This window comes from Dipodomys spectabilis, unplaced genomic scaffold (assembly GCF_019054845.1).
Source record: "Dipodomys spectabilis isolate Male_0828 unplaced genomic scaffold, ASM1905484v1 ptg000180l, whole genome shotgun sequence".
NCBI classification, from domain to species: domain Eukaryota; kingdom Metazoa; phylum Chordata; class Mammalia; order Rodentia; family Heteromyidae; genus Dipodomys; species Dipodomys spectabilis.
In genome coordinates, this window is record NW_024870857.1 from 988,135 (window position 1) to 1,008,749 (window position 20,615).

At 43.3% G+C, this 20,615-nt stretch overlaps 1 protein-coding gene across 2 annotated transcripts in view; it reads left to right on the plus strand.

The window, feature by feature from the left end:
- Shroom4 (shroom family member 4) overlaps positions 1–20,615 on the plus strand; it is a 212,869-nt gene that overhangs the window by 162,936 nt on the left and 29,318 nt on the right. Inside the window, exons 1-3 of one of the 2 annotated variants that reach the window (XM_042695265.1) lie at positions 5,664–5,987; positions 10,504–10,638; positions 14,300–16,766. In XM_042695265.1, the coding sequence (XP_042551199.1) occupies positions 10,583–10,638; positions 14,300–16,766 (2,523 nt within the window). In that variant the 5' untranslated portion in view covers positions 5,664–5,987; positions 10,504–10,582. Of the gene's footprint in view, positions 1–5,663; positions 5,988–10,503; positions 10,639–14,299; positions 16,767–20,615 lie in introns of those variants that run through there. The other variant, XM_042695264.1, reaches the window with a different exon arrangement.

Here is a 20,615-nt window from a genome sequence, read left to right on the forward strand (position 1 = left end):
TCTTTCCATGCAAATCGAAGCACCTTAAATGCTTGGATAAAAGAATGATAATGACTGCCAACTTCTTGTTTTTAAGCTATAATGACTCAGTTTCAGGAATGAAGTGTGCTAAGAAGGCACAGGTGCCAGATGACCCAAGTGTCATAGCTTATTCTTTCTCCCTCACTTTCCACATTCAATCTGTCAACAAATACTGTCAGCTCTCTTTCTCACTCACTCTTCATAATATCTCTAATTAAACCTTTTTTGCCTACACTTACTTCTACATCCCCAGAACAACCTGCCATTCTTTCTTACCTTCAAAAGCCTTTGAATATATTCCCCAGGTTCTACTGTTCCCCCCTCCCTAAATCTGTCAGCTAAGTGAGATCTTTGTAAAATGTAGATAATCTTCATCTTTTGCTTGCCAACCTCTGACAATTTCCTATTTCCCTGAGAATAAAATTCAAACCACTTGCCTTGGTCTTAGCAAACTCCATGGTCTAGCCTATTCACCTCCCACCTGTCTCATCTCCACTAATGTCCATCTTATTTACAAACTTCCAAGCACTGGTTATTTGCTAGGGTTCAGTGTATATAGTAGCAAAAGTAGTTCTAATCATTTTGAGAGTTAAGTCTGAGTAATCCCTTTGTGGATTCCAGCAGATGCATCAAAAGGGCTGTGCTCAATACTGGGTACAAACTAAAGGAGACAATGGGCTTAAAGAAAGAAGAAAGGAAAGCTTATATTGTTCTCACTGCCTTCATCCCAAAGGAGACCATAAATATGACTGATAGAAATCAGAGTTGGAGGACAAACAGCCTCCACCTTCCTTATCACTCTGGGTGTTGGTCCGGGAAATTGGGCATCCTGGCAAAAGCTATAAAGGTCATCTGTTGAGTCAAATAGTGTTCTGTGTACAATTATCTCTCTGTGTGCCTCTGAAGCTTCCCTCAGCCCTTCTATGTCACACCCTTAGCTTTGGAGCACAGAGGAAGAAAAAAAGGGATAAAAATCTTTTCATATTCAGATTTTTGACTTGCCCTTTTTCCTACAAATTTGGCACCATCCACCTCCTTGCCTTTGGGATCACTGGCTAACACCAGTCTATAATGGATATATATTATCAGACTAAATGTAGAAAAAATACAAATTTCTCTCTGGCTTACCTGAGAATTATGACTACTGCATTCCTAAACTACTACTCATTCTCATGGCTCCTGAAACTCATACAACTCTTCTAAGACATTTGGATGGTTATATATTTTCAAACTTCTTTGGAAAAACATCTATCCTGTGTTTTAAAGATCTTACTGGCCAGGCATGGTGACTCATACCTATAATCTCAGTTACACAGGAGGAAGAGATCCAAAGGACTATGATTTGAAGCCAGCCCAGCCCCATCTCAACAAATAAGCCACTTGTGGATGTGCATGCTTTTTCACTCTAGCGATGTGGGAGGCATAGTTAAGAGGATTGTGGTCCAAAGCTGTCCCAGGCAAAAAAGCATGAGACCCTATCTGACTAATAACTGAACACAAAAGGCTTGAGGCATGGCTTAAGTGGTACTGTGCTGCCTAGTAAGCGCAAAGCCATGAGTACAAACCCCAGTACCACCCCCCCTCCCAAATTAGAAAGAATTAAAAAAATAAAGATCTAATATAGAGTAATAAAAACAGAATCTCAGGGCTGGGAAGGTGGCTGAGTGGTAGAGTGCTTGCCTCGCATGCATGAGGCCCTGGGTTTGATCCCTTTCTTTCTTCCTTCCTTCTACATAAGCAGAAAAGGCTGGAAGTGGTGCTGTGGCTCAAGTGGTAGAGCACTAGCCATGAGCTCAGAGACAGTACCCAGGCCCTGAGTTTGAAGCCCCAAGACTGGGAAAGAAAGAAAGAAAGAAAGAAAGAAAGAAAGAAAGAAAGAAAGAAAGAAAGAAAGAAAGAAAGAAAGAAAGAAAGAAAGAAAGAAAGAAAGAAAGAAAGAAAGAAAGAAAGAAGGAAAGGAAGGAAGGAAGGAAGGAAGGAAAAAGGAAGGAAGGAAGGGGAGGAGGGGGAGGGAAGGAAGGGAAAGGAAGGAAGGAAGGAAGGAAGGAAAGAAGAAACAAGAAGGTCAAATGCAAAGGGGCATTGGGGGGAGGGAAAGTGGGAGAAAAACTAGGGAGAGAGTAACAATGTTTGACAAGAAATGCACTCACTACCTTTCGTATGTAACTGTAACCCCTCTGTACATCACCTCAACAATAAAACTAAATTTAAAAAGAAATGCAATGGCCCCAATCAGAGGAATTTATTGTTCTCTACTTTGAAAGCCTCCTGATGAACACACTGCTACATTTGGAAGGTCTTTATTTTATCCTCATTCCTTTCCCTTCTTATTTCCTAGCTTAGGTTTCTTTATAGCCAGAAATGGATCCTAAAGTGGAAGACAGGAATCGACTGTGGATGAACTAGACATAGCTATTTAGAGGGGAAGCGAGAAGTATAGAGTTGGGGAGGCAGAACGGGGTACCAAAAGATGCTTCTCCAAAATGTATCTGTCTTTTGGATAACCTGCCATTGTCCTGAAAGTTCTCTTTAAAATAATCCCTACTCCCAATCACACCACTCTTTGGCTGGGTCTATAATAAAGGAGGGTCTCTAGATTATCAGAGTTAACTATCCCAGCCAGCAGTGGGGTGTGGGCAGGCAGTCAGAGCTCTGTATCCCTCCATGGTGACCAAGCAGCTTTTCTTCTCCTGTCAGATAAACAAGCCATGCATTGTTCTGCTTGTCTACAGCCTTCTCTTCCTGCCTAGCAGTCAGAATGCTCTTGGACTCCTTCATGTGGGGCAGGTGGAATGTGCTGATTGGGAGGAGGCTGAAAGAGTCACAGAAAGCAAACAGCTAATCAAGGGTTCTCTTTTGTGCTTCTCCTTAGCCAAACACATACAAAGAAGGAAAGGGCCCACATCATATTATGGCTCAGACCTGAGGCTAAGCACAACCCCCAAGCAACAGCAGTCACATTTCCTTCTTTCCCTGATTTGGGCAGAGCCACTCTTCTTTTCCTGGTTCTCTTCTCTCATCAAGTATCTTTTAAGAAATTTATTAGGAGCCATTCCCAAAGACAAATGGTGCTGTCAGAAGGTATTGGGATGGACAGTCAACTAGCACAACTGAGAGTGACTCCTTCCAGAATTGTTTCCCCCGTTTCTCCTTACCTCTCACAATAGTCTTTCTTGTGTGGTACTGGGACTTGAACTTGGGGAGGGCTTTGAACTCTTGATTGGTTCTGCCACTACACTTCTACTTTGGGATATTTTCTGGTTAATTAGAGATAAATGTCTCTTGAATTTGTCTTCCCAGTTTGATTTTGAACCACAATCCTCAGATCTCAGCCTACTGGGGTAGCTAGGATTACAGGCATGACCCACCAGCACCAGGCTTCCATAATAGTCTTTTGAGGGACTTTTGGCGGCCAGCATCTGACTGATCTTCCACTTAAGCCTGAGTGTGCCCACCTTCCTCTGCTTCCAGGCCACATTCTTGTTCCCTGAGAGCTGGGGAAAGCAACTATCTTTACCTTGCTCCAGCCCTAGGTAGTTATAATTGCTCCCATTCTCTGGAGCTCAACTCAGGTAAATGGCAAAGCACTTTTTTGTTCCTGTCCCCATCTTCCAACCTCTTCCTCCTAATCCCACACTGGCCAAACTTTGCTCAAATTCTTCACTTGCCTTCCCTTTCCCAAGGACATCTTAAGCATGTCTGTCTATGCCTACCTGCCTATCACCCATCTGGGACTGCCCAACTGTCATACTCCTACTGTGCCTCAGCTAGTCAGTCCCACAGTCATGCTTGTGCCTCTAGGCATTCTTTCCTCAGCCCCAGCTAGCTGCTCTTTTCAAAGTGTTTGCTCTTTCTTTTGGTAGGAAGTAAGCAAGCACTAAGCATGGGACAAGTTACTAAGTGGAAGGATGAAGTCACCTGGCAATCAGGAGACTAGGAAAGGCTGAAACCCAGGCCTAAACATTGATGTGACAAGAGATATTATATTGGTCCTTTTTGGGGAGCCAAGGACTCTTCCCTAGTATACTGCTACTGCAAATGTGGTTATTGTAGCAGCCAGAGCATCAATCTGGAGCTTGTTGGAAAAGTAGAACCTGGATCTTACTCTGTACTTGATGAATAAACAAGACCCTCTTCAGCCCCTGTGATTCTCAGGTCCCTGAAAAATTTTGACAAGTGCTGCTCTAGAGTACTAGCTTTTCTTGGGGCCTTCTCATAACTAGTCCTCCCCCTCTTTTATCTCTCTTAGTTTTGAAGAAATCCATTTGCTTTCTATGAACAGTACTGTCTCCATTGTTATTTTGAGTAGCAGTTCATGTTAATAACAGATACTATTTATCAAATGCCTGTCACGTACTAGGCATATTTTAAAGATGAGGTAATTGAAGTTCTGTGTCATGCTCAAGCCAAAACAACTAGTTAAAGGTGAAGCTGAAGCTCTACTAGATTAATATGCCTGTCCAAACTCTCAAACTTTCTTCCATTATGGTACCACCATAAGTTGATAAAAGCCAAGCCAAACTTCCGTAAGAGGTACAGATGAAAAGAGGAGAGGGACCTCCAAGCATGATTTCCCCAGAGAAGAAAAGTTCTAACATACTTGTCCTTAGGGTTCTTCCATCAGCCTTCTTAGGGGTCAGAAATTTCTGGAATTGGAGCCAGAGGCCAAGAGAAACTGTGTAGGATCAGGAGTATTATGAAGGGAAACCGTCACTAAATCTCCAAAAAGAAATTAAATTCTGATGTTGGGGCCTGGGTTTAGGGAATGTCACAAATCCAAATAGGGCTGTTCTGGCTTCTGGCTAACACATTAATTAGTGAAGACATCATTTAGGTGCTTAAATCATGTCAATATCATAGCATAGCATACTATATCATAGCTGGAGGGGTTCTCTGTGATGGATGAATTCAGTGTTTTATTTTTTAGAGAGGAAACAGAAGCCCAGAGGTAGAGAGTAAGTAGTCCGAGAGGCAGAATACATTTATGGCAGATCCAGGGACACTGACCCCAGCTACCATTCTTCCAGCATTTTAGTGGGCACCCATTTGTGGAGTTGGAGCCTCTAGAGGAAATTAAATTTACTTTGGATCTGCTCTGTTTACCTTTGGAAATGAAGAACCTATAAGTACAACCTAGTACTTTTGCCAGGCTTTATATTGCAGTAAGCCCTTCACCTCAGACAATGTCTAAGTCACTTGCCTTCAGCTTTGTAAGATCAATTGTAGGGCCATCCCTCTGGTCCTGGAGGCAGCTAGGCCTGTCTGATAATGGCCTTTCTTTTGCCGGAGCCCTCTGAGAACCTGAGGAGATGGCTGGGTGGGGTCAACTCAGTCCAGGAAGTACAGGAATTCTTTTAAGTGTATGTGTCTGGGGGTATTTTTCTCTCTCACTTACGTGTATTTTTAAAAATTCTTTTTAGACACCCGCTTTATCTTTCCCAAACATCATTTCCTTGCTCCTTTCCTGAGTTCTAGCAGTGGCTGGGGGCCCAGTTTCCTTATTGGCCTCTGAGCCATGGAGGGGGTGGGCCAGGGCTCAGAGGGGGTGGGCCAGGGCTCAGAAGAGGTGGGAGTCAGGAACAGGGGGGCTGTTTATGCTGTTGGAACTGCCTTTCATTCTTCCCTTTGCCACCAGGGTTCTGGCTGGTCCCTGGAGCAGCGTCTGTCTTCACTCCTATCCACCTTTTGCCACTGGCTTCCAATCTGTAAGGCTGTGGCTACATCCAGGCCCAGCCAGGCTGATGACATACCTTGCCTCCAGTGCTACTTTATCCTATTCTTGGAAATGGGACTTGACTGATCCTGAGTCCCTTGGATGGATAGTCCCTCACTCAGGAGGTCTTAACTAGAGGGCAGATGGGTCCCAGCTAAGAGAAGACGTTGACTACAGGGTTGTCAGAGAGTGTGAGCTAGCTGGATACCTCATTCTCTCCTAAGCCATCTCTCCACCCTGGAAAACTTCTATGGTAGGTACAGTCAGTCATTGTGGCTGTCATGGCTACTATACTTCTTCCTCATCCTGTTTTTTTTCTTTAATATCTTTGTGTTTCTCCTTTCTAAGAAAGGCTTTTGGGGGTAATGAATGTAAAGTGTGTTCAGTGATAGTGCCTGAGCCAGCCTTAGGAGAAAAGGCAAGGGTTGGTGTCGTTGCTCTCATATTTGGGGTCTGGGCTGCAGGGTTGGTGGATGTGATGTTTTTCACCTTTGTATTTATCTGTCCAGTCTCCCCCTCCATCCCCCGCCATCTCCCTTCCTCCTTGTCTAAAGAGGAGGTGATTTCAGGTCCAAGACTACTGAGACTTCCCTTTTTTATATACTTCTTAAGGTAATGGCTATAAGAAGCTTCAGGTCTATAAGTTTTTTGAGATAGATCCCTTTGGGGAGGAAGGGTTGTGTGGTATCCTAGGAAGAGCTGGCAAATCTGATTGCCATTTCATTGGTTTTTAACTGTATGCTCTTGGCAACTTAGTTAATCTTTCTGTACTATTTCTTTATCTGTAAATTGGGGGCAATAACAGCTCCTACAAATAAGGATGGAGTAAGGATTAAATCAGCTAATGTATATAAAATATTTAGTGCCTGGCATACCTTAAATCTTCAGCCCCTATTGAGTTTGGGTATTTTTGGTGTGTGTGTGTGTGTGTGTGTGTGTGTGTGTGTGTGTGTGTGCACATGCACGCATGCGTGTGTGCGTGCATGCGCGTGTGTATGTGGGCTGGTGTTGGGGCTTGAACTCAGGCAGTGGATGGTGTCCCTGAGCTTTTTTTGCTTGAGTCTAATACTATACAAATTGAACACAGCTCTCCTCATTTTTGCTGGTTAATTGGAGATAGGAGTCTGACAGACTTTCCTGACTGGGATGGCTTTGAACCATAATTCTCAGATCTCAGCCTCCTGAATAGTTAGGATTACAGGCATGAGCCACTGGCCCCTATCTGAGTTTGGGTGTTTTGTTAATAGAGTAGTGATCAAGCACTTTGCCAGTTGATGCCACATGTGGCACTGATTGCATTTAATCCAGGCCATAATTCATGAGGAAGAGGTGGTCATCTTCCCTGTTTTACAGATAATCTATAACTCAAGGAGCTGAGAGAATCTCCTCAGTGGTATAGTGCTTGCTCAGCATGCATAAGACTGTGGGTTTGGTGCTCAATAATCCTTCCCAAGGAGAATCTGCAACTCAGAGGAATGACTTGCCCAAGGTCATACAATCAGAATTTTGGACACTAGGATTGAATTTGAAATGTGGAATCCTGGGTCTATATCAACTCAGGAATAGGAACATGTTAAAGTACTAGATCCTACAGAGAGTTTCTTTTCTTTCCCAAACTAGGGTTAGAAGGATCTCCCCTCCCCTCTTTATCCTCTCTCTGCCTCATTTTCTCTACTAGGATTTTCATCCTCCCCACCTTTTCATTTGTTCCAAGTATCTCCAAAGCTCCCACTGCCCTTCTCACCTTCCTCAGTCTTCTTTGAGATGGTTTCCTAGTCCCGGCATAACCCTAGAGAGTGAAGGGCCTTTATAAAGTGACCTCTCAAAACTGTGGCAAGCAGAATGTTGTAGCATAGTACAGTTTTGATAGTGGATGGTCAGACTCCTTTGAGCCATCTAAAAGGATGCATTTGGGCTAATAACTGCCACTGAAGTGCCTGCCAATTACTGACCGCTTGCTATGCAGCAGACCTTGTCTCAGATGCTTGGAAAATTTCTCTCTAATCCGTACAATAACCTAGCCAATTAAGAATGGTTATTCCCTTTCTTAGGTGAGAAAACTGAAGCTCAGCTGGTTTAAGTGGCTCAATAGAATCACATATCTAAAATGGTAGAGTTAGGACTTGAACCTAGATCTGTCTTAGCTGTTTTCATATCATTCTGCCTATGAGCTTGACGTAGTTGATATTATAAAGCTAATATACATGATGTGATGACAAACAATGTAAAATACCATGTTATTATGGACTCTGTTGACAGCTAACTTGTTCAGGGCAAGCTACCTACAGTGGATAACACTTGAGCAGCACCGTAAGAATAGGCTGGAGGGTCCATTGTAAGTAGAGAAGACAGTCATAGTAATGACCCTTTCTGGTTGAGATCTGACCAGCACCAGGTTTAAGCCTTCAAATGAGACACATATTGTCTCATACGATCTTTCAACAATTCCATAGACACAGATATTAGGATTTTTTTGTTTTGTTTTTTGTGTGTGTGTGTATTGGTCCTAGGGCCTGAACTTGGCCTGGGCGCTGTCCCTGAGCTTTTATGCTCAAGGATAGCTCTCTACCACTTGAGCCACAGCTACACTTCTGGCATTTTTTGGAGTTAATTAGAGATGATAGTTCTATTTTCCTGCCCAGGCGACCTTCAAACTGTAACCCTCAGATCTCAGCCACCTGAGTAGCTAAAATTACAGGTGTGGTCCACCAGCACCTGAATGATATTATTTTTGAAATATTTTATTTATTTTAATTATTAATTTGTATATCTTTATGTTCTAATTTCTATGACAACAAAAGCCAGGTGCTGGTGTCCCACACCTGTAACCCTAGCTACTCAGGAGGCTAAAATCTGAGGATCATTGTTTGAAGCCAACCCCAGCAGAAAAGTCCCTGTGGGACTCTTATCTCCAATAAATGACTCAAAATACCCAGAAGTGGCTCTGTGGCTCAAGTAGTAGAGTACTAGCCTTGAGCACAAAGAGGCTCAGGAGCAGTGCGCAGGCCCTGAGTTCAATCCCTAGAACTGGCACAATAGAACTTTGGTTAGAGAGTTGAAGTTCTAGAAGTTGGTCACAAAGCTGACTACCTACATTTTATATCTCAATGCTGAAGAGCATCAGGAATCCTGGATCTGGAAGAAGAACCTGAAATAGGACAGGTGCTCTTTTGCCCACTATAGCTTCAATGCCTAGGAACACAGAACATATTAGATATGCATGATCCACAGACCTAGTATAGCCAGTACCATATCTAGAAGATGCTTGATAAATAGGCGTTGATCACATGACTACTGGGTAAGAGCACCTGGAGAAGTCTCCCAGCAACCAGGCTTTGTGTGGCAGCCTCAAGTCCTTCTAGCACCCCCAGACTCTCCGCTGGGCACTCTGTGTTCCAGAGCAGAACAATGTGATTGCAAAGGTAGGGCCTCACCTTGTTTTCCTCCCTGTAAATCTTAGCCACTGCTGCTCACCTGTGGCTCTGACATTTGACAAGCAGCTTCCTCTTCCCTTCCTCTTGCACCTTGTCTATCTGGCCTGTTACCACTTCATCCATGGGTCCCTAGAAGGCCAAATTCCCCAGAACCACCTTTCTAGGCCTCAGCCTGGCACAGCTGGGCTCATCTGTGTTTCCTCTGGGGTGGTGGGCAGATACTATTCATTTCTGTCTACTAAAATATTTCTCTCCCATCTTTCTCAGTTTTCTCCATTTCATTTCTCATCTTATCTCTGGTGTCTTCCTGCCCCTTCAGCCTTTGCTGTCTCCCTGTTCTCTCTTTCCTCTCTCCTTGCAATCTCAACCCCACACCTTCCCTCCCCTATTTCTCTGTCCCTTCAGCCATTACTTTAGCCTCTTGCATTCTTCATGCCCCTTGCATGCTCTTCCCCACTTGCAAGAATGGCATTTATTCATGTTTAGGGGCAGAGATGAGTGTAGCATAATAAACCAATCAATGCAAAAGTTGTGGCCTTGGTCTGTAATAACAGACAGATCCTTGACTGCATTCAGTCCCTGGCCTCAGACCTGTTTCCTTTCTTCACCCCTGACTTCCTGAGCAGTCCATTTACCCCATCTGCCTAGGTCTGTGCCATTCACTATTTTGTTCTATTTCTCCTCAATGGAGTGGGGACTTCCTGTTTACTACTCTGCCTACAAATTCAAGTGTCTCACATCTGTGCCCATCACTGGCTCAGTGTCCTGACCTTGCTTTATTTGAATTAGCTTTGTCTCTTCTTATGAATGCTAAGTTCTCAAGGCCAAAGAATGTTCTTGGTTCATATCTGTACCCCCAGGATTCCATGCAGGTGGCACATAGTAAACACACAAAAAACACTTATTGAATGAGTGAGCCAAAATTGGAGAATTCACAGCCTGGTATTGATTTGTTCTAACAACTATACTTGCCTCCTTCTGGAAAGAGTAACCACATTGTTGGGTGTTTTTTTTTTCCCTCAAAGAGAAATGAGGGTAGGTACCCTATTTGTCAGCAACTGTCATGTATGCCACAAATATATGACCTGCATTATTATATGTACTTAGGATCCTTTTATAAACAAAATAGCCCTGTGAAAGTGGCATCTTGTATGTTTAGGATCCCACTCTCCCAGGACGAAGGGTTTGAGTACTGGGAATTGAGGGAGAGAACTCAGATTCCTTGCAAGATGTTCTTCATCATTGAAGGGGAAGAGGGGGTGGGGCGGAAGCTGCCTGGGAAGTGATTTCAGCTCTGGTTCCCTAAGCCAACTTCCTGTCGCTTTCTTGCTATAGGAGAAACGCCCCTGTCAGTAGGCCGCACTCATGGCATGTGGCCAAGCTGCTGGAGGGATGCCCTGAAGTGGCCACCACCATGCATTTCCCTTCTGAAGCCTTCAGCTTATCCTGGCATTCTGGTTGCAACGCAAGGTGAGTCTAGGATCCTCCTGTCCAGGTGGGTAAAGGGTGGACAACCAGGACAATACTTGCTTATTTGGGACCCTATTGAATTCTTTAGATATGAGTGATATAATGAAAAATGACATGGGAGTCCAGAATGCCCAGATCCTTGTCTGAGTGTGCTGGTCTCTGTGATTTGGGGCTTATCACTTTCTTTCTTGGTGATTTTTTTTTGTCAGTTGTGGAGTTTGAAGTCAGGGGCAGGGCACTGTCCCTGAGCTCGTTTTGCTCAAAGCTAGCATTCTACCACTTTGAGCCACAGCACCACTTTCGATTTTTCTGGTGGTTAATTGGAGATAAGAGTCTCATGGTCTTTCCTGCTCAGGCTTTGAATCTCAGTCCTCAGATCACTTCTTGCTGAGTAGCTAGGATTGCAAGTGTGAGCCACTGGTACCTGGGTTTTGATGTTTTTGTGTTTTTTTTAAAGTACCTCTCTTGGATTGTAAGACACCAAACAGACCTCCTTCTCATCCTGTTTCTTTTTGTTCTTGTTGTTGTTGTCCATTTTGTTTTTGTTGGTACCGTGGTTCGAACTGAGGGCTCTGAGCTCTCTCACCTGCTTGTTCAGACTGCTTTTAACTCTGTCACTTGAGTCAAACCTCTAGCCTAGCTTTTTGATGGTTATTTTGGAGGTAAGTCTCATGGACTTTTCTGCCCAGACTGATAACAAACTACAATCTTCCAGATCTCAGCCCTATCAAACTACAATCTTCCAGATCTCACCCCTCTGAATAGCTAGGATTACAGGCATGAGCCATCTGCACTCCATTTCTTATCCTATTTCACTAGCTGCTTGTTTTCAGTCTCTTACCCTAATTCCTTGATTTTTCTTCTCATTTAGTGTGAAATAACCACACAGTTCCATTCTGGTGGGCTTTTGCATCTATAGTAACTCCCTAGGGGCCCCATTAAATATACATCATTCACTTTGAAGAATCAAAACCCCCAAATGGAGACCTTTCCAAATAACAGGTTCTACCAAAAAGAAAGATCACTCAATTCAAGGACCTTGCTGGTGTGTGTTGTTAGTACAACTACCCAAAGGGCAGACAATGCTTGTGCTGGGAGAGGGGCAATCCTGGAGCTTTAAGTCAGAGCCTGGGCACTGTCCTTGAGCTTTTATGCTCATGGCAAGCACTCTACCACTTTAGCCACAGCTCCACAGCCCACAGCTTTTTGCTGATTAATTGGGAATTTTACTCTCTTGAACTTTCTGTGAAGATTGGCCTTGAACTGTGATCTTCAGATCTCAGCTTCCTAAGTACCTAGGATTACAGGCATGAGCCATCAGCACCCAGCAGACAATTTTGTGATGTGCTCAGTACTGGCCACCACACTGTCCTCAGCTGCCTTTCTCCTTCCATAACCAGCTCTTTCCTCTCCAAGGGCACTTGGTGAAATAAAGGGGGGAGTCTTGGCGACTTTATTTGGCATTGAAACCCAGAGGGTTGGGGCAGAGGCAATTATGCTTTAGAAGAATACACAGAAACACATACTGAGTTTGGCTTCTGTTTGAGTGGGGGTGTAGTTTCTTCAGCAGGAAGGGTAGAAGGGCGGGTAGCATGTTTCCTTGCCAACAAGAACCTGATGAATTCGTAGCCTCTTGCACAGTGAGAAGAGTGGCTTGGGAGTGAGGCAGGGAGCAAAGAATTAAGGAAAGCTGACCAGAGAGTCCTGTGGGCTATTTGTCACAGCTCAACTATGGATTTCTAGGCTATGGCCTTCTTGAGAGCAGCCTGCAACCTCTGGAGTTCTAGTCAAAGGGAGTTACTGACATGACTTGGCTCTGTAGGGCTACATGTATGGGAAATGGTACTTAGCATTCAAGATTGCATTTGATCCTTGGTCTCCCTAGTTGGCTTTGCTGTGGGTGATGGGGTAGGCATGGATCGGCAGAGGCTACTATACTATCAACACTAACAATAGAAAGGACATTGATAACTAGTACAACCATCAAGACAGCTGCCACTGCTATGTAGTAAAACCTTGTTCAGTGCTTGGCTTATGACAAAGGCTCTGCACAGCAGTCCTCTTACAGACATATTATTGTTATTTCCATTCAAAAAATGGTCTCTTCAAGAAATGAGAACAAGAGATTTTAGATGTACTGTTTGTAGTTATTTCTTTTCTTTCTTTGATTTCCTTTGGTTTATTCCCTGTTGTCTCTGTTTGTTTGTTTTTTTTAATTTCCGTACCCTCTGTCTGGTGTATAAGTTTGTCTGATTAGGAGAAGGAAAGAGGAATTACAGAAACTGTGGGACCAAGAACGAACCAGTGCAACAGTGATACTCACTAGACACTATGTTGGAAATGAGCTTTACAATTGTGTCAGGGGAATGGGGTGGGGAGAAGGAAAGTGGGAGAAAATGAGGGAGGGAGTGACATTTCAAAAAGAAATATACTCGTTACCTGACTTAAGCAACTATAACACCTCTGTACATTACCTTTACAATAAAATTTAAATTAAAAAGAAAAAGAAAGAAAGAAAGAAAGAAAGAAGGAAAGAAAGAAAGAAGGAAGGAAGGAAAAGATGATCTCAGAGAAGAGCTAAGACACTAAATTCAGAAAGCCTGATTTCCAACTGGAGCTCTGCTTCTTCAGTAGCTTAGTGAACATGTCTGTTTACCTAACCTCTTTAAGTTTTGGTATTCTCAGTTATTAAGTAGAGATAATAATTTCCTCATGTGGGCTTAAAATGGAATATTGTGAAGTGCCTGGTAAATGGTAGGTTCTCAACTAATACCTATGTTATCATCAACAAAAGAATGGGAGGGGCTGGAGATGTAACTCAGTGGTGGAGCAATTGCCTAGCATGTGCAATACCCTGGGTTCCATCTCCAGCACTGCAAAAAAAGAATGGAATGGAATATGAAGTGGTGATGGGATGGGACAAAAGAGAAAAGGAGAGGAGAGTAGAAAGAATAGAATAGAATAATATGAGGACCACCTAAATTTCCAGCTTGGGCCTTTAGTTAAAAACTTGGGAAAATCACCTGTTCACGGTCACTTCCCTTTGCTTTGTTGACATCAGTGATTCTCAAAGGTGTGGTCTCTGGGTCAACAGACCCACCAACACCTGGAAAATTTTTAGTACTGCAAATTCTCAGGATCTACCTGGACCTGAAACTCTAGGATGAGGCCCAGTGGCCTGTGTTGTAATGAGTCTCCCACATGATTGTGATGCAGACTCAAATTTGAGAGTCATTCATTTCTGAAATGGCCTGGCTAAAATTGAATCAGCATCATAAAAACCCCTTACCAATGAAGACACCCAGTAGCTGTTTCTCATAGCAGAGAATCACATGCTCCAGTGACAGCCCAGAAGCAAGATCAGATTTGTTGATGGTAAAGAAATAGTGCATAGTTCCCATAGGATTTGCCTACTTTTAGTCTTTGGGTTGTTTTCCCATTCTTCTTCCATATGTCATCTTGTTCTCCGTTTTGCCATATCCTTATGGTGGCCAATGACCAACTCTTCCCTATTTCTCTTTCTTCCTTTCTGTTTCAATGCCCTTGCATTTGTGATATGGGTAGCTTTGGGTTGTCCTGACTTTTCACATGTCAACGTAGGCCAAGGTGAGAAAGGGATAAATGGCTTGACTAACTAATGGATTTGCCCTGTATCTTGCAGTGACGTGTGTGTGCAGTGGTGTCCCCTGTCCCGGCACTGTAGCACTGAGAAGAGCAGCTCCATTGGCAGCATGGAGAGCCTAGAACAACCAGGCCAAGCCTCCTATGAGGGCCACCTTTTACCCATTGACCAGAACATGTACCCTAACCAGCGAGATTCAGCTTACAGCTCCTTCTCGGCCAGCTCAAATGCCTCTGACTGTGCTCTTTCTATCAGGCCAGAGGAGCCAGTCTCTGCAGACTGTATCACGCAAAGCCCAGGGCCAAGTAAAGCTCCTAATGACCGATCTAATGTGTCTGAGACCTCAGGAAGTAGCCAACGCACCAATGGGGGCCACCTGACTCCCAGTTCTCAGCTGTCATCCCGCCCACAGGAAGGTCATCACTCAGGGTCTTCCAAAGTGGTGAGAGGTCCACCACAACCTCCAGTGAGGCGGGATAGCCTTCAGGCTTCCAGAGCCCAACTCTTCAATGGAGAGCAGCGCAGGGCTTCTGAGCCTGTAGACTCCTTGCTGCTGAAGGAGAAAGCAAGCTTAGAGACAGTACTGTCCCCAAGGAACCCTAACCAACTCCACTGCCTCAGCAGGCAAGATCAAGTGACAGGTGAAGGCCATCAGAACTGTGAGCTCAGCCAGACTCCTGAATCTAGCGAGCAGGACTCTGAGCATCTATTGATGGAGGCTTCCCCAAAAGCCTGTGACCAAACTTCCAGCAGAGATCCCAGCCTGCGCAATGAGAGGTCAGCAGAACTTGCTGACACCTCTCCCTTGAGGGGCCTACCAAACCTTACAGGACTCACAGGGCATCGCCACAGTGCCCCTGAACAGCTTCTGGCAGCCCACCTGCAGCATGTACACTTTGATCGCAGGGGCAGCAAGGGGACAGAGCTAGCAACTGAGCAGGATGAGCATAAGTGGACTCTGTCCCCTTTGCACAGCAGCCAAAAAGGGAAAAACGGTCCATGTGGCTCAATAGGAGAAGCCTATGACCAGCCCAGTAAAGAAAGAAAGACAAAGCCAATGGATGATAAGCCTTTGGATTCAGAACCCCAGAGCCAAAGCAGTTCTTCACATGGAGAGGCTGATGGACATGGTCCAGAAAGAGATTTCCTGGACCCCAGCAGAACAGGCAATGGAATGGCCAGCCAGCAGCTCTCTGCCTCTGGCTCTCTCACTCAACAAACCAGAGACTGCTCTTCAACCACTAAAGGAGCTGGTAGCATCAGGGCAAGTGAAGAAAGGGACAGTGAGCCCAAGGAGAGTGGGAGAACAGGAGGTAAGAAGAGTGGAGCTCACCGTGGCCGCTCAATCCAGAACCGGAGGAAGAGTGAGCGTTTTGCTACCAACCTTAGGAATGAAATTCAGAGGAGGAAAGCCCAGCTCCAGAAAAGCAAGAGCCCCTTGTCACAGTTGTGTGACACTAAGGAGCCAGTGGAAGAGACCCAGGAGTCACCACAAAGTCCTCCACTCCCTGCCTCTAACTCATCTCTTCTATCTTCATATAAAAAACCTCCTAGTCCTAGAGAGAAACTCTTCAACAGAAGCATGATGCTCAAGGCTAGATCTTCAGAATGCCTCAGCCAAGCCCCTGAGAGCCACGAGTCTAGGCTAAGCTTAGAGGAACGAGTAAGCCCTAGCCAAAGGCCTGGCCAGTCTTCCTCGGGCCTGAACACCTGGTGGAAAGCACCTGACTTATCTCCCTCAGACTCTGAGAAAGCAAATGCTCACTGTGGGGTCCGTGGTGGTCACTGGAGATGGTCTCCAGAGCATAACTCACAGGCACATGTGGCACTCACCATGGAAGGCCCTTCCAGCCCAAGTGACAACAAAGAATTGAAGGTTACTACTGCCCAAGCTGGGGAGGAAGCCATCCTTCTGCCCTTTGCAGATAGAAGAAATTTCTTTGAAGAGAGTAGCAAATCCTTATCTACATCTCATTTGCCAGGTTTAACCACTCATGGGAACAAGACTTTTACTCAGAGACCCAAACCTTTAGATCAAAACTTCCAGTCAATGAGCTCCAGCTACAGGGAATTGAGGCGCCATCCCATGGACCAATCATATCATCCCACAGATCAACCATATCATGCCACAGACCAATCATATCATTCCATGTCATCTCTTCAGTCAGAAACTCCTGCATACTCAGAATGCTTTGCAAGCAAAAGTCTAGAAAATACAATGTGTTGCAAGCCACTGTGCTGTGGTGATTTTGATTACCACAGAACCTGTTCCTACTCCTGCAGTGTCCAGGGAGCTGTTGTTCATGACCCTTGCATTTATTGTTCTGGAGAACTATGTCCTGCCTTGCTAAAGAGAAATATGATGCCTAACTGCTACAATTGCAGGTGCCACCACCACCAGTGCATTCGGTGTGCATCTTGCTATCATAATTCTCAGCACAGTACCCATGAGGATGGCAGCTTGCCACCTGGCAATGCTTGGAAGCCCCGGAAGCCAACAGTGCAGGTGAGCACATGGATCTTGGGAGGGAAGTGAGCTTCATTATTCTCTATGTAAGGAACAAGGTAGGCCAATCATTTGAAAATATAATAATTACACTTGTGTAATATGAGGTGGGCATGAGTGGCTCATGCCACAAGATAGTGGCTTAGTAAACTTGGGTCTGACACTCATCCACTGAGTGCAATATACTTGTGCATCTTTAGAGCTAGACAAAAGTAATTTTGACTCCTTCAAATGAAAAGAACTCTCGAGGAGCTGGTGGTTCATGTCTGTAATCCTAGCTACTCAGGAGGCTGAGATCTGAGGATCATGATTTGAAGCCAGCCCAGACAGGAAATTCCATGAGACTCTTATTTCCAATTAACCAGCTAAAAGCCAGAAATGGAGTTGTGGCTCAAGTGGTAGAGTGCCCATTGCCTCATTTCTTTCCCATTGTATCTGTAGTGACACTTTGAGGCTGTTGTGGTCAAAACATAATTAATTCCTGTGCCAGATGTTTGAAACCCCTCAATATATATTCTTGGGGAAAAAGGAACTTAGGGAATAAGAAGCTCTTCTATGGGAAAAAAAAATTGAGAGCTGGCTTGCCAGGAAGTTCTGGCCCAGTGAATGACTGGAAAAGAACATAAGTGTATATTCTACAATTTGGTAAGGACTAAATTTATACAAGTGTTTTCATCAAAATTCAACAGATGTGTACCTCATAGTTGTGCATATCGTGGGAAGCAAAGTTTGCTCAAAAACTTGCTCAAAAACTCTAAGCAAATATCAGCCATTATTTACTATGTATGATGAGTTGTTACTAAAGGCCAGTTATGTACCAACTTAAAGTTTTCAGCATATAAATTTTAAATATATTTTGTTATACTTATCTCTAAGGTTTCACAGTTTCTGATGCTATTATAATAATTTTTTCTTAATGTAAAATTAAAATTCTTTGTTACTATTATGTAGAAATATAGTTGAACTGCCTTTACTGGCTTTATGTCTTGCAAATTTGTTATTAAGTTTGTGAATTAAATCTAGTAGTCTTTCGATAGGTTATAAACATTTTTTTTTATAGGCCATCATGGCATCTAGGAATTGAATTTTTTTTGAGGTGTTGAAGATTGAGTTCAGGGCCTTCTGCCTGTTAGGCAAGTACTCTACCACTTGAGCCATTCCCTCTAGTCCTTTGGTTTTTATTTTGTTTTTGACAGGTTCTCACTAACTTAGTCTGAAGCTGGCCTTGAACTTTTGATCATACTGTTTCCACCTCCAAGTAGCTGGGATTATAGGCCTGCTCTACTATACTTGGCTTTCGAAGGAATTTTATATCTTCCATTCCATTTTTTATGCCATTACCTTGGGTAGATAGAGGCCCAAATGTACTATCTAGGACCTCTACTACCAAGTTCAGAAGAAGTGGCAGGCAGCAGACATTACTTTGTTCTTTAATTTTTTTACTACTAAGTTTGATGTTAGCTATAGGGTTTTTTGTTTGTGTCCTTTATTAGATTGAGTAAATACTCTTTTATTAGTTTCAAAAGATTTGTCTATTCAAATAACTATATAGGAAAAATGATATGTTCTCTTTTTGTCTGTTCATATGGCGAATTATATTGATTGGTTCTTGAAATGAACAACATATTAAGCATTGCCAAGATAAATGCCATTTGATCAAAAGATAGTGTCCTTTTTATGTCACTAGATTTGATTTGTTAATATTTTGTTGAGGATTTTTATGTCTGTGATGTTCAGGGTTTTTAGTCTGTAGTTTATTGTAAAATCTTCATCCCATTTTATATCTAGATAATACTGACTTTAAAGAATGAGTTGGAAAAGATTATTTTTGCTTCTGTTTTCAGAAAGAGTTTGTATAGAACTGGTATTTTCTTTTTAAAGTATCTGGTTCATTATTGAAGCCAACTGGACCTCAAGTGGTATGTGTATGTGTGTATGTGTGCACACAAGTTTTTAACTACAAGTTTTAACTCCCTTCCTAAAAAGAGTTATTTCAGTTATCTATTTCTTCTTGAATAAGCTTTGCTAGTTTGAGGCTTTGAAGGAGTTTTTCAATTTTATTTGTTTTCAAATTTATGCAGATGAGATTATTGCAATTTACCTTGGAAGTGCATCAAGGATTTAAGATGAATTGGTGGATGGATTGAAGGGTAAACAGATATATGATAAAGTAAATATAGCAAAATGATAACTGTAGAATCTAAGTGATGGGCATATGGGTGTTCACTGTAAACTTCTTTCAACTACTAGGCAGCAGCAATCAGCAGCAATGCAGGTGAGCCTGTGCCTATCTATGTGTGTCCTTGTGTGCTTGTGAAGGAAGGATATACTGAATTCTTAATTGCTTGTTAGATGAACTACTAGGTCTTTGGGTACGTAGATGGCTGCTCAGAACCACTGTATGCCCATTCTACACTTGCCATTAGAACTCTGCTGTCTCCAATCTCACAACATATGGGGAGAGTATGCATCATGTGTGCAGGTGTTCCAGCTGTAATTCCCATGGTAGTGGGTGACTGTCAGAAGTAAGACTGAAATTCAGCTTCTTGTGCCCCTACAGAAGGTTGAGCGCTAATCAGCTTTTATGCAGTGATACTAGGAGAATGGAAGTCAGCACACACATCTTACTTGTTTCATGAGTGAATGCATTGTCAATTTTGTTCATGTAGCATTTGTATGAGATAAATTATGATAGGATCCTCATTTTACAATGGAGAAAACTGAAGCTCACCCAGAATACACATCTTACAAGTGCCAGAGTCAGGATTTGAACATCATAGTAACTAACATTGGGGGTGGGGAGTGTCCATTGGACATCAGATATAGTTCCAGGTGTTTTAGATGTACTGACTCTGAGTCCTCAAGTATCCAAGAAACAGGTGCTCATGTGATCACAAATATAGCTAATATAGCTGGGGGAACTAAAAGAAAGAGAAGTTGTCCTACCTGGCTGTCTGCTACCTGGCTGTTCAGAGTTCACCCAGCTAGTGAAGGTGGGTATAGGATTTGTAGTCCTGCCATTTAGCTACAGAGAACAACTCACAAGCCAATTGCAAAGCCCAGTCCCCTCTCCAGTGTGGCAGGATGCCACCTAGCACTTAATTAGGTCAGCAAGTTCCACAATGATCCCCAACTGCAACCAGCCATGGGGATTACTGCCTCTTTGGTTCAAAGGGCACAGGTCATTTACAGACATCTAAATGGTTAAGAGAAACAGTGCCACAGTTCTGGGAGGTATACTTGGATTTTGAAGAGGTAGAGAGGATTTGTTTTGTTTGGCCGCTGCTTTTTTTTTTGAGCACTTCTACAGGACTTGACAAGTGCATGGACAGGAAAGTCTGGCTCTTGCTGTGGCTAAATGAATTATGGTATCTGTGCAGGGACATCTCACAATGGCCTTGATGTAGTCTGAAGTAAAAGTAGTTAGACTCGCATTGATGGCAAATATCAGTACATAGCTAGAACTTTCTTTTAAAAAATCTTTTTGAGATGAGGTTTTTGCTATGTTGTTCATGCTGGTCTTGAGCTCATGAGCTTAAGTGATCTTCCTGCCTCAGTCTCTCAAATGACAGAACTACAGGCGGTGGCAACCTTATCCATCTAGAGCCTTCTATATATGCCAAGGACTGGGCTGGGTATTCTTGCTGCACCACATTTTATTTAATCCTCACAGCTGGTAATCCAGCAAGACTAAACAGCACAATCCTTATTTGCCAGATGGGAAATAACAGAACTTGTTTCAAATAACACAGCTAAAACTGTCTTAGCCAATATGATTTACACAAAGTCCTATATTCATTCTCCTTCAACAGGTGTCTGATCTCTCAAAGGGAAGTATACTGGGAGAAA